The 15,255-nt window shown below is 33.2% G+C and overlaps 1 protein-coding gene across 1 annotated transcript in view; it reads right to left on the reverse strand.

Annotated features, from left to right (window-relative positions):
- The window catches only part of ZNF804B (zinc finger protein 804B), a 442,076-nt gene that overhangs the window by 82,819 nt on the left and 344,002 nt on the right, over positions 1 to 15,255 (reverse strand). Inside the window, exon 2 of the mRNA XM_006925708.1 lies at positions 9,234 to 9,377. Coding sequence (XP_006925770.1) covers positions 9,234 to 9,377 — 144 coding nt within the window. The remainder of the gene's footprint in view (positions 1 to 9,233; positions 9,378 to 15,255) is intronic.

A 15,255-nucleotide genomic window follows, 5' to 3' on the forward strand; every position in this document is an offset into this window, starting at 1 on the left:
AAACTACAGACCAATATCTCTCATGAACACAGATGCAAAAATCCTAAATAAGATACTAGCGAACCAAATACAGCAACATATTAAAAAGATTATATATTGCGATGAAGTGGGCTTCATCCCAGGGGCACAAGGATGGTTCAACACATGCAAATCAATTAATGTGATACACCACATAAAAAATTAAAAAATAAGTCATATGATTATATCAATAGATGCAGAAAAAGCCTTTGACAAGATACAGCATCCATTTATGATCAAAACACTTAACAAAACTGTTATAGAAGGAAAGTACCTTAACATATAAAGGCCATCTATGACAAACCCTCAGCCAACATTATATTTAATGGTGAAAAATTAAAAACCTTCCCTCTAAGATTAGGAAGAAGGCAAGGCTGTTCGCTATCGCCACTGTTATTTAATATAACATTGGAGATCCTAGCAAGTGCAATCAGACAAGAGAAAGATATAAAAAGCATCTAAATAGGAAATGAAGAAGTCAAACTGTCAGTATTTGCAGATGACATAATTCTTATATAGAAAACTCTAAAGACTCCGCAAGAACATTACTAGAAACAATAAGCAAATACAGTAAATTTTCTGGATACAAAATCAATATTCAAAATTCCATAACATTCCTATACTCTAACAATGAAGTGTCAGAAAAAGAAGTAGAAAAAATAATTCCTTTTGCAATTGCAACACAAAGAATAAAATACCTAGGAATGAATTTAACGAAATATGAAGGACCGATATAATAAAAACTATAAGACCTTATTAAAAGAAATCAAAGAAGATACAAAGAAATGGAAAGATATATCATCTTCTTGGATTGGAAAAATCAATATAGTTAAAATGACCATATTACCTAAAGCATTATACAGATTTAATGCGATCCCCACTAAAACTCCATCAGCATTTTTTAAAGAAATAGAACAAAAAATCATCAGATTTGTATGGAAGCACAAAAGACCGCAAATTGTCAAAGCCATCCTGAGAAAAAAGAATGAAGCTGGAGGCATCACTCTGCCTGACTTCAAATTATACTACAAAACGATAGTAATCAAAACGGCATGGTATTGGCAGCAGAACAGACACACAGACCAGTGGTACAGAATCGAGAATCCAGAAGTAAACCCATATTTATATGGGTAAATAATTTTTGACAAAAACCAAAACTATGCAGTAGAGAAGGGAAAGCCTCTTCAAAAAATGGTGCTGGGAAAACTGGAAAGCCACCTGCAAAAGAATGAAACTAGACTGTTGTCTATCACCACATACCAAAATGAACTCAAAATGGATTAAGGGCTTAAATATAAGACCTGAAACAATAAAATGCATAGAAGAAAACGTAAGAATGAAACTCAAGGACCTTGGACTTAAAGAGGATTTTATGAATTTGACCTCAAAAGCAAGGGAAGTAAAAGCAAAAATAAATGAATGGGACTACATCAAACTCAAAAGTTTCTCCTCAGCAAAAGAAATCGTCATCAAGGTAAAGAGAGAACCATCCGAATGGGAAAATATATTTGCAAGCAATACCTCCGATAAAGGCCTAATATCCAAAATATACGAAGAACTCATACAACTCAATAACAACAAAAAAACAAATGATCCAATCAAAAAATGGGCAGAGGACCCGAACAGACACTTCTCCCTAGAGGACAAACAAATGGCTAACAAATATTTGAAAAGATGCTCAAAGGCATGAGCTATTAGGGAAATTCAAATCAAAACCACAATGAAATATCATCTCATACCTGTTAGAATAGCTATAATCAACAGGACAAGTAATAAATGCTGGAGAGGATGCAGAGAAAAAAGAACTCTCATACACTGCTGGTGGGACTGCAAATATATATATATTTTTTCAACATTCTCTGTCTGGCTTATTTCACTTAGTATGATTATCTTGAGGTCCATCTATGTTGTTGCAAATGGCAGTATTTCATCTCTTCTTGTATATATGTAGGATATAAACCTAAAAGCAACAAATGAGAAGGACAAACAGAGACTCATGGACATGAATATAGACTATTGGTTACCAGAGGGTAGGGAATGGGGGAGGAGAAGAGAAGTAGATGGGGTAAAGGGGTATACAAATATAAGGGGGTAGAGGTAGGGTGAAGTGGGTAAAGGGGTTCAAATATATGGTAGCTGAAGGAAATTAGACTCTAGGTGGTAATCACACAATAGAATATATGGATATCAAATTATTATGTACACCTGAAAATTATATAATTGTATTAACCAACGTTATCCCAATAAACTTAATTTTTAATAAAAAGAAAAATTTATTGACATTTCTATCTTCTGTTAGAATATAGGCTCCCTGAAGCTAGAGACTAATTTGTCCATATTCCAGAACTAGAACAGTAACACAAAGTAGAAATTCAATCATTGTTTGATGAAGGCGCATGCCTAGGAATGTTGGAATTCTAGTAAGCCTAATGAAAAATAGAAATGAATGCATAGATAGAACACAAGGGTTGAGGAAAGGTTTTTTTTATCCACATCTTGGAAAGCCAAAGGAAATAAGATTTAAGAAAGTCATAAAAAAAAAAAAGAATTTCATTAGACAGAGTTTCAGAGTTCAAGAGAGAATGTGGCCACCAGATCAGGTGTGGATAATTTATCCCCTGGTAACCCAATACTTTCTAGTTTTCAAAAGATGCCTCATGCTCTTCCATTTTCTCCCCTTAGCTTCTTGTGTTCCTCTTGTCGCCATCTACTTATGCATGTTTAAAGCATGGGCAAATGTCACTATCCTATGAGACTTATTGGTCACTTATGTCTCTAAATTCTTGGAATAATTTTTTTTCCTTAATATGTAGCCTAAATACCACTTAAAAATCCACATGGGCTGATGTTTATGGGAAATTTATTTTTATGGATCTATTCTAATAAATGACAAAAGGATGAGAGAATTAGAATCATCATTTTATAACTCCAAGTGAAATAACAAATTTAAGTAAATGATTATTTATGGCTACAAAAACCATTAGTGAAAAAACATTTCTGGGGTACTTAATGATAGATGGATCAAGCTGATAGCACCCAAACCCACTTTCCAAACTTTAGTCATATAAAAAAGACAACTAGATATCAGATTTTTTTATAGAACAATAAAATATGCCCTCTAACATATTATTGCCAATAGAAAACATGAACCTGCATTTAATCAGATCTCTCTATATAATGATCAGTTTGAAGGAATTACAGAAGACAGAGAAAATGTGAAAAGACAACACTGGGTTGCATTCAGAAAAATGTTAAATGTGTGAAACAATCCAGTTTTTTCAACAAATAAATTGTGAGGAGTAAAATTTAAAGAGGGAATGAGAACATTCTAGATTAAATATACAGTTGACCATTGAACAAGGCAGAGTTAAGAGTGCCAACCCTCCATGCAGTAGAAAATCTACAGATAACTTTTGACTCCCCCAAAACTCAACTACTGACAGTCCCCTGTTGGCCTTATCCATAACATAAACAGTTGATTAACATACTTTGTATGTTATATGTAGCATATATTGTATTTTTACTATTATTAAGAAAATCATAATGAAGAGCAAATGCATTTACAGTACTACATGTATTGATTGATACCTTAAGTTTATATCATATGTTTATAAGATGAATCATCTGTCTGTCGGTACCCACATCAATATGGTCTTATATGATACAAAACACTGTAAATGTTATATATATTAGTAACATAGACATCAAAAAAAGATAATGTGAAAAATAAATTTATATTTATTTACAGATATGGCCATTAATGTATTGACAATGAAGAAGCAGCAACTATGACCACTGGGTGGTAGCCAGTACTATTGCTGTTGATCTATTGCTTTATAGTAGCCAAGCCTGTACACTAATGAATGGATCATTATAAAACATTTTATTGCATACAATGTTACAGACATATTCTTAATATAGTATTGGAAACATTGTTACATTTAAAAAAAAACACCTGTGATGATAGGCTAATATACAGTTTCTCTAAGCCAAAATGGAGGTGGGGTAGGGGGAGGAGACAAAGAGAGAGAGAGAGAAAGCAAAGTTATAAAACAATAAGAAAACTGACACATTATTAATTTTATACTAAATATCACTCATCTTATGCCTATGTAAGGATAAGCTACACATTTCCATACAAATCTTGCACACAATGTTCTACAGGATGAATACTTAGACAATGATGCTAAGGATACCGCAAAAACATTTCATACAGTTCTTGCTGTACAGTTATTAGATTTTCACACAAAGACATTCACACACATATACAACAGATAAGTTTAGTAACTGTATGGCATGATGATTATTTACTATTTATTAAATGGAAGTAGATCATCATAAAGGTCTTTATCCTCTTTGTCTTCATCTTGATAGTCTGAGAAGGAAGAGGAAGAGAAGTTGGTCTTGCTATTTCAGGGGTGACAGAGGCAAAAGAAGTGGATGAGATGGAAAGAGAGTTAGGAAAGGCAGGCATGCTTGGTTTAACTTTACAAAAAAAAATCATAATCATCATAATTTGTCTTTTTTGCTTTTTCACGTCTCTAAAAATGTTTTTATGTGGTACAATCCTTTTTCTACCATTTGCTTTAGTTTCAGTGTCTCTATCATAGAAGGGTCAATGTTATAAAATAAGTTGAAAGCAGTCTTGAATAACTGGAATCCTTCTGCCAGATTATCTAATGTCAATTTGTTATCTGGCACTGCTTCTGCTATGTCTTCTTCCTTGTGTGGCACTGATTCAGAAGCACTTTTCTCCATCAAGTTATTTATTGTTAATTCCTCTGATGTGGTAACTATTAGATCTTGAATTTCTCCAAGATCCATATCTTGAAACCCTTCATCCCCCATCTTTTTTGCTATATATCCATAATCTCTTTTGTAATTTCCTTGATTGGCTGTGTTATCAATTTTCTGAAGTCATGCACAGCATCTGGACACAGTTTTCTCCAGAAGGAATTTACTCTTTTTAGCTTGTTGGTGTTCATGGCTTTTTCTATAACAACAATGGCAACTTCAGTGGTGTAATCCTTTCAGACTTTCATGATGTTCGCTCTGTTGGGTTCTCTTTCATAGTGTTGACAATCCTTTCAATAGAGTCATATGTAATAAGCCTTAAAGGTCCTTATAATCCGTTGATATGGAGGCTGAATTAGAGACATTATGTTTGGGGCAAGCAGACTACTTTGGTGTTGAACTCATGGGGTTCTGTGTGGTCAGGGGCATTGTGCTATCAAAATAACTTAAAGTTCAAATCCCTGAACAGACACTTCTTCCAAGAAGACCTATAAATAGCCAATACATATATGAAAAGATGCTCAACTCATCTTTTAGAAAAATGCAAATCAAAACCGCAATACCTGTTAGAGTGGCTATGATCAACAAAACAAGAAATAACAAGTGTTAGAAAGGTTGTGGAGAAAAAGGAACCCTCATACACTGCTGATGGAAATGTAAATTGGTGCAGCCACTGTGAAAAACAGTGTGGAGGCGTCTCAAAAATTAAAAATAGAGTTACCATATGACCCAACAATCCCTCTTCTGGGTATCCAGAAGAATTTGAAAACATTTATTTTAAAGATATATATATCCTCTATGTTCATTGCAGCATTATTCATGGTTGGCAAGACATGGAAACAGCTGAAGAGTCCTTTGATAGATAATTGGATAAAAAAAGATGTGGTACACATATACAATGGAATATTACTCAGCCATAAAAAGATGAAATACTGCCATTTGCAAGAACCTGGATGGATTTTGAGAATATTATGCTAAGTAAAATAAGGCAGATGGAAAAAGTCAAGAACCATATGATTTCACTCATAAGTGAGATATAAAACTAAAAGCAAAAATCAACAAGCAAGACAAACAAAAACTCATAGACACAGACAAGAGTATAGTGGTTATCAGAGGGGAAGGGAGGTGGGGCAGAGGTAGAAAAGGATAAAGGGGTCAAATACAGGTGATGAAGGAAATTTGACTTTGGGTGGTGAACACACAATCCAATATACAGAGGATGTATTATAGAATTTTATATTTGAAACCTATATAATTTTATTAACCAATGTTACCCCAATAGATTTAATAAAATTAAAAAAAAACTTTAAAAGGCAGTCACTTGATCATTTCATAAACTACATAAATATTTAACCAATGTACTATATACTTGAAACTAATAAAAAAATATTAATAATAAAATAAAAAGGCAGTCACTTAGTGGCAAGGGTATTTCCTGACTTCAGGGACAAAGTATCGATGGAATTAATACAGAAAATGATTCTCATTGCCCAGGACTCCTTGTTGTACAACCAAAAGACTGGTAGCTGGAGTTTATTTTTTCCCTTCACAGCTCAGAAATTATAGATAAGGGCACGCCTGATCATAAACCTGGCAACATTCACATAAAACAGTAGAGTTAGCCTATTTCTTCCTGCCTTCATTCCTAATGCTCGCTTCTCCACCTTACTAATAAATGTCTTATGTGGCATTTTTTTTTTTTTCCAGAATAGGGCACTTTTTGTCTGCATTAAAAACCTGTTCAGACAGATATCTTTTTTCTTCAGTGATTTTCTCACTGGTGTCTGGGAACTCTGTTGCCTCTTGGTCGGCGAATGTGCTTCTCCTGTTATCTTGACATTTTTTAAGCCAAACCTCTTTCTAAAATTATCAAACCGTCCTTCGCTGGCGTTAAATTCTCCAGCTTTAGAGACTTCACCTTTCTTTTGCTTTAAGTTGTTACATAATGACTTCACTTTTTCTTGAATCATATTAGAGTCTATAGATATGCCTTTCTTATAGCAGTCTTGCACTCACATAAAAGCTGCATTTTCAATATGAGATAAAAAGGATTTTATGCCTGCTAGTGTAGTTACTGTGATGGCTTCACATTGTCTTTTTTTTTTTTTTTTTACAGTGTTCCTTACACTGGATTCATTCATCTTGCAATGGTGGGTGCAGACCATAACCTATGGTACATATTGAGCTATTCAAATTTTTCAGGTAATATCATGACTTTTCTCTGTTTCTTGGGATCATTTCCAGCATCACTAGGGGAACTTTGTATGGGTCCCACGGTGTTATTTACGGTTTATGGTATTACACTAAACACGATGAAAAATACATTAGAACTGCAAGAGATCACTCTTTTACTATGATACACAATTTACTGGAAAGACAAACTGCTCAATGGAGATGATTAGCATTGCATGGTGTTTTAAGCAGATACTAGAAATACTTATGTTCATTGCAACAGCGACAGGAGGTGGCTAAAAATTTATTACAGTAAAACAGTACATATTACAATTAATTTATGCAGTTATGATTTCATACTACATCTTTGCATTTGCTTACAGTTCTCTTAACTGTGAGTGGTATCATGTATGGTTTGTAAGTGTTTTGGCATAAATTTTGATAACTTTAAAATTTTTATAACAGATCTGAATATATTTTATAGTAGTAATTGATGAAATAGATTAGTATCTATATATATTTTATGCACTTATTACACATCTATCTTTTTCTTAATTTTTTTGGATATTTCTAGGCTATATGGTTCATTTGTGAGTTTTTCAATTTGTTGCAAATCTCCAAAAAATTCTCTAATATATCTATTTTAAAAATCTGCATTAAGTGGACTTATGTAGTTTAAACCCATGATATTCAAGGGTCAACTGTTTATTGAAAGAAACTTAAAGACTTGTTAATCAAAAGTATGGATATTTTTGGATCCTGATTTCTACTGCTCCAAATTCATATATAACTTATGAGACAACTAGGAAAACAAGACACTAACTGATATTAAGATTCTACTCTTAATTTTTAGATGTGATAATGACTGCATTGTTTAAGCATCATTATATATCTTGATACATTTTCAGATGGAATGGTACAATATATGGAACTCGCTTCAAAATAATGCATGATGGTGGTGGGACGGTGGTGAGTAGTGGTAAACGAAAGAAAATTGATTGTTGTTAGAGTTGGATGATAGCCACATAGTTCATTTTTGTATATGTTTGAAAAATTACATTTTATATTATTTAAAAATGCATGTTCCTAGGCCCAATCTCTGAACTATTGAATTAGAATAGTTCTGGGAATCTGAATTATTAACAAGTTCAAAAATGACTATATGCACATTAAAATTTTGGAATCACAGTCCTGAAACAATATATCCCATGGTTCTTGCTCTTATCAGTGACATATAGTCAATTATATACACATGCCATATCTTTAAAGATAGAAACTATGTCTTGCATCTCCCAAGGCCATATATCTTATATATACTCAATAAATATTTGTGATGTTAGTCACAATATTCGTTGTTGTTCACTCTGAGTAAATATTTTAGGTCTATATTATATAAGACTTACCTATATATTCCAAGATATTTGGTCCCTTTGGCATCAGAAGCGTTCACCTTCTTATACCCTTAGCAATAATCCTCTGTGGAATTTCTTTCTTAATGGTATTTAACACTCCTAATTCCTAAATGGCCAATATCTTTATACCTCATGCAGCAAGGATAAGATCGAACAGGATGAGAACAAAATAGCCACCTCTTTCAAAGACAGATGAAAATAGAGAATATTAGCAGCCAAGTGTAGAATAACAACACTGATAATTATATATGTAATATATAGTATATGTATATATAATCTTTTCAAGAAAAAGAAATTAAATGTTTCCACCTGCCATTACCTCCTAAACTTTGACTTTCTAAATTTTTGTTTGTTTGCAATGGTTTATTTATTAAGTAACCAGTTTAACTCTCCTAAGAGAGTATTCTTGGGAAAACATAATCTTTTATTCAGATTTGTTTTCCTAAAGACCTAGTATTCCCTATACCTACACCTTGGAACTCTTGAAAGAACTCTATAACAGATTCTGTCCTATTACTGGTCCCGTGTTCTAGTTCGCACAAACAAGCTAGGCGGTTTTGAAATTGACACTATTTTTACTGGGTTCTGGTTTTGCCATATACATAATTCTAAAACAAATGTCAGTCATCTCTAAGTTCATCTACCATTTTATGCTACTTTTAGGAAAAAATATTTCACCTAACATTTAAATAGAAAACACAACGTTCTAGGGGAAAAAAAGATACAAAATGGTTTTACCTCAGCATCTTAGATGATAATAAATAAGGTCAAATGCATACATTCTGTTCTGAAGGTGTAAATCCAGGAATATGAAGGATTTTTCCCACTTTGGCTTACCTGTTTATGAGCATGATCATAAGAATTAATATGATTGTCAAATTCCTGGTGTTTGTGATACTGCTTGTCACATAATTCACAGTAAAAGTTTGCCTTTACATCTTCCAGGGCCTTTGCTGTGGACTTCTCCTTTTCTGGAAAATCCTTTAAAAAAAAAAGGCAAATGTGTTGGTTATATTTCTCTCTAATATCATAACCAGATAACTTATTATTCAAGTTGATAATTTTACTGTGACTGAAATAATATGGTGAGGCTAATTATTTTTCGAAAGTTCATGGCACTGTGGAAGTAACTTTCAGCTCAGCCTTATCTCTAAGTTATCAATAAATACATAATAAACTATCTCGAAGAAGCCCTAAGCTGCAATCTGGTCATTATTCATCCTTCTTATTGCCCATTTCCAGCTTGCGGTTCTGTTGACTCACCTAACTGGAAATCTCAGTACCATTTCCTCTGCCTATCCAAATGACCCATCTCAAACATTACAAGCCCTCTCTACTACAATATTTTGTTGAAACATTAATTACATTGTTTTATATCATTCACTGCATGTCATGTATTTTAGTCTCACTGAGATCATCAGTGTTGAGACTTGCTATTCTCTGCACATAATGCATTTGCTACCTTGTTAAATTGGTAAGTTTGTACTTCTTTCCCAAACCAGCTCTTTGCACTCTTTGGAAGTTTTTTCCATGACTATTCTGGAAGGAGAAAGCCTCCATTATGTTACTTATTACCAAACACATCTATGATCATTTCTACTTTGTCTCCTTCATGGACAGTTCTGTTGATTTTAACTCTTATATTTTTGTATGACACACAAGTTCATCTTCACCCAACTGATTATCCACTCAACACGTTCTCCCTGGGAGATCTCCCCACTCACACTATAGCTACAGCCCTATTTATCCATAATCCCTAACTCCAGTCTAAGTTTCTCCCATAAGCATCAGTTCCTCACAGATATAACCAATGAGTTTATCACATATTTTTCAAGACTATTACCCTTACAATTTGACCATGCTTTATCTCAAAAAGTACTTTGGTCACTTTGTTCCTCTGCTTAAAATCTTCTTGAATTTTCTCATTGCCTAGAGAATAATAGTAATGAATACTATTGAGCATAAATATGTGCCAGCTATTGGGCTAAGTATGTGAATTATCTCATTTATTCCTCACAACAACCCTACAAAAATAAGTTCTGTGTAAATCTACATTTTACAGATATTTCAGCCAACACTTAGATCACACACTCATAGTCACTGAATTAGTGAGAGGAGATTCAAATTCAGATAACTTATGCCTCACTCCCATGGTAATAAACAACTGTACTTTACCATCTACTTTTAAGGCCAATCCTATTAATATACCACACAAGCTCCTTCCTACTTCATCAGTATCATCTTGTATCAATTCATGCTCCCAAATTACCTTTTAAATTCTATTACTAGACATGTCTCATGATGTTAAATTGTCTGTTTTCATGTCTATTGCTCCCATAAATCCTTTGAAGGCAGGGACTGTGTTATTCATTTTTGTCTCTACAACACCAACATAATGTTTAGCCCAGAATTGGTATCTACTTAATATGCATTACATAAATTAACAGTTGATGGTAGCTTACATGGCTCCTACCATTCTGCAAGTTCTTCTCTATTATCCCAGTGCCTAAATAAAAGAATGATTGGCACATAGATGATATCAAATAAATATGCATAAAAATGGGTGAACAAAATACAGGATGGGTTTTAGCTTTGTTTTTCTAAAATGACTAACCCTCTATAAAAAGAAATCAGACCATGAACCTAAATCATAGGGGCATCACTGCCTAGACAAGAAAACAAACACAAACAATTCAGGCACATCCTTACAGGGTTGGGTGAAGCGATGGAGCAATTACTAAATTTAGACATAGGAAAATAATTATTAAAGCCCAAATATAAGAGCTAACATGCATGGCAAATGACAGGAAAAACATGAGTATCATTACCAAGCAGCAAAACTAGACCAAATATCTGGATTGCCTATCTAAGAGAGTTAAAGTAGAAATTTGAAGACATTCAAGGTTAATGGGAGATATAAAAGCTATTGAAAAGGATGTATCCAGTGATGAGAATATGGATTCTGATTTCAGAAAAAGTCTCAATTACTCTAAGAACTGGGATAATGGCCTCCTAATGTAGTCACTGTTGAGAATTGAGGCTGGACTATAATTGAGGTAGAGCTAAATCTCTTGATTTAGTTGGCTTAGAATCAGGGGAAATCATTATTTGTTATTCAGTCATTCTTGCTAAGATTTTTTCATGCCCTTTTTAGTATAATTTCAGGAACAGGATTGGAACTAGGGACTATTTTGGTTTAACCATGGTTCTTCTTACTTTACTATGACACTGGAATAGCCTTAGAAAACTCACCATATGCCTTAGATATTGAGCAACTCTGCCTCAGTAATTAAAAATGCCTCAGCTTTATTAACTGATTGTGATGTGGGTGGCAACTGAGAATACAGGATGAACATGTGATTAAAATGTATTTTCACATTATTCCAGATTATGTAGAGAATTTTATGACAATAACTCAATGGCTAGGATTGAAGCTTCTCCGATTACCTGGTATCTTCATCTAAACATGTTTTATCTCTAAACCATCCTTTAATTATAATATTACATGATTTTCAATGAAAAAATAATATAGTTATAATTAGAATTTTACCAACATTTTAGTCACATACCATTTCCTGTGAATGTTCACATTTTACAAAGTTATCAGACTAAATTACGTATCCCATTTCTTGAAAGGAAGTGGTGCTGATATACCTATTTCTCTTCCTTTTAAGGATTAATGATATCCCCCAGGGTGTATCCTAGTCCCTTTATTAGGAGAAGAAGCATGCATAAGTGAGATATAAATGTCATTAGTAAAACACATAGAGTTCAAAATCCAGTGTATCCAGCAAAGCCTGAAGTAAGAGCATAAACCCAACAGCATATGACTGGGGATGAAAAAAGGGAAAGCTGAGACCTGGTGGTAGAAATCTCAGGCAGAGAACAATATAGCCAAGAGTTGGGTAGGGGCAGAGGAATTACAGAGGAAGAGAAAAATAAATGAGTATTTAAAATCTTTGGCAAAACTTGAAAACTGAGATTAGAGCTAAAGCTGAGTAAAAGGACTGTGACCCAAATGGTCCGTAATATTACTCAGCGAGAGGTAGGCCTGTTCTCAGTATGAAATTGGAATATCTATGAAAATGGAGCTGAGTTGGTCTAGCCATATGTTCCAGAGGCTGGAGGGTAAGGACTCAGACTAGTAAGAGAGGTATTATGCAGTTTAAAGCTACTGTTTAGCAGAAGAGACAAATGATGTTTAGTAATATCGTGACTTGTATAAAATTAGGCAATGGTAAAGCAGGGACACACTCTCCACTGTATTATGCTGCCTCATCCACCCAACCATCTATTCAACCATAACCATACATTTATCCAATTAACCATTAAGCATTAATGCATTCAAAAATCTCCTGTTAAGCAACTTCTAAATGTCAATTTCTTACTGGGTCTTCCCTTCAGAATTTTACAGTCTAGTATGGGATAATTACATGTAAAGAGATGAACACTGTAAATTATGATAGAGTGATAATCACAAGTTACTATAGAGTTTACTTAGTTTTTACTAGGTAAGAATAATTGTTTTTTACATTCCACAAAAAAAAAAACAAAAACAAAATCAAAACAGATAAACAACAAAAAAACTAACAAAACTCATAAAGGCAGACAACAGATCGGTGTTTACCAGAGGGGTGGTGGGGTGGTGGGAGGGAAAAATGGGTCACAGGGGTCAAATGTATTGTGATAGATAGAAATTAGAATTTTGGTGATGAGCACAATATAATATATTCGGATGTCGAATTATAATGCTGCACATCTGAAACTTCTAATATATTAGAAGCCAATGTTATCTCAATAAAAAATAAAATAATTTTAATAAAATAATTGGAAGAAAAAGTCAGGTTTTTTTTTTCTGTTTCACCCATAGCATTGACTGGGTACCCTGTAAGCACTCAGAATTTCAAATAACCTTAAAGGCAAACTAAGGTGATATTTACTCTCTAAAATAATACACAGTCTTTAAATATATTTAGAGATATGGAATAATTATGGAAGGAGTAAAAATATCCACCTATTCTCAATATCAGTAAATTTAAAAATAAAGTCAATAAAGTTCACAATAATACAGTAGGCATACAAAATTTGATGTATAACTCCATTATTGATTTGCTAGTTATATAAAGTTCTCTTCTCACTGCCTATGAAGAGGAGGCTTTCGAATCTCATTTAACAGAGAAAAATAACATTTATGAAAAAAAGAAAACTTGTTAACCATTCTCAATGATTCATTGAAAGGTTGAAAAAGAATTATAAATTTAACATGACAGTTATCTTAACAAGAGTCATTTAAAAAACATTAGGTATTACCAGTAGGCATTTTACGTTGCAGTTCAGTAAGAATTTTGTAGTAATTAATTACTTTTCATAATTAATATTTTGGTTGCGAGAAGAGAAAATGTATTTTTTCACACCAAGAATTTTACATTCATGAATAGGTGTGTCTGTAAAATGGCAAGCATTCTGACTAGAGTAATGCATTTAATTAGAAATATGGATGTTTGCTACCAAATTATTTTTATTATTAAGATGATGCTTCTGTACTAATATCCACTGAACTCTCATTATAAACCAGAAATCTGCCAAGCACTCCATACATCTTAACTCCCTTAATCTTCACAATACTCTTATGAGTTATTATTTATTATTATCCCATATAAAGATATGGAAGGCAAGGCACAAACACATTTAGAAACTCTCTTGATGTTGAAGAGTAGAGACTGGATTTAGACTTAGATCTGCCTGACTTCGGAAGCTGTTAATCACCATGTTCACAGCTGCCCCAATTATTTAGCCTTTATCCAGATGTCACATAACTCTGAACTGTCTCTGCTAACTTTTATGTAGATTTAGGATGATATAGAAACCCTAGCTCCCAGAGAGAGTTAGAGGACTAATTATAATTTTTAAAAATCTATAAAGCCCTTAAAGCTGAGAGATGGGCACTAGGAAAATACAAGGTGATAGTTCTGTTTCTACTGCTTGTGACTATGTGTCCTGAGTGTTAAAAAGAAAGAGAAAAAAATCAATTGCTGTTCTTCATATCTCCTTGATGGTAATACCAGCTCTGAGCTTTGAGGATTGAATTCATATTCTTTGCTTGAAATCTCACATTTGACCTTTCACAGTTATGTGTAAGAGATGGCTTTAAGAATTTTAATGTTCTCTAAACTGTTCTATTATATTGGCCCCAAATAAAATCCTGCTTCAGAAAGTATGTTTTCCCCCACCTTTGATATCAAGTGGCTGTCACTGATTCAGAAAACTCTTTTGGTTCCCATTGTCTTACTGTATATCTAGAAGAGATTGTGTGTGGGGAAAACTCCTTTTAGAGGTTTTATTTATTTATTTATTTATTTGTTTATTTATTTACTTATTTTATTTTTATGGCAGGGGAAAAAATTAGTCTTTGAAGACTGACTAGCCTAAATCTCAGCCTTTATCTTAGAGCAGTTTAAACTTTCAAGGTTTCAGTTATCTTAGTGTAAGTTAAGGGCAATAATGAGTAACTTGCAGGATTGTTCTGAGTATAAAATAATTTTTATAGAGGCACTTAGTACAGTACAAAGAAAAAAGCAGGTACTTGATGTTTGAATATTGTGTGTATCATTATATGTATGTGATAGTAAAAAATTATTTTAAAATAATGTCATTCTCCCATGAGTCTACAATGCAATGATCGTTATCCAATGAAAGTTTGAATAATGGAGAGAAGTCAATAGCATCTTCAGCCCACCATCTCATATGAAAGCACAATAACCTGCTATTAAATTCAAATTTGGTTTACATAATTAGGATTTCAGATGTTTTTATCTCACAATTTTTTTTAACTTTCATACTATTTAGAAATTCCACACAT

This window comes from Pteropus alecto, unplaced genomic scaffold (assembly GCF_000325575.1).
Source record: "Pteropus alecto unplaced genomic scaffold, ASM32557v1 scaffold69, whole genome shotgun sequence".
Lineage (NCBI taxonomy): Eukaryota > Metazoa > Chordata > Mammalia > Chiroptera > Pteropodidae > Pteropus > Pteropus alecto.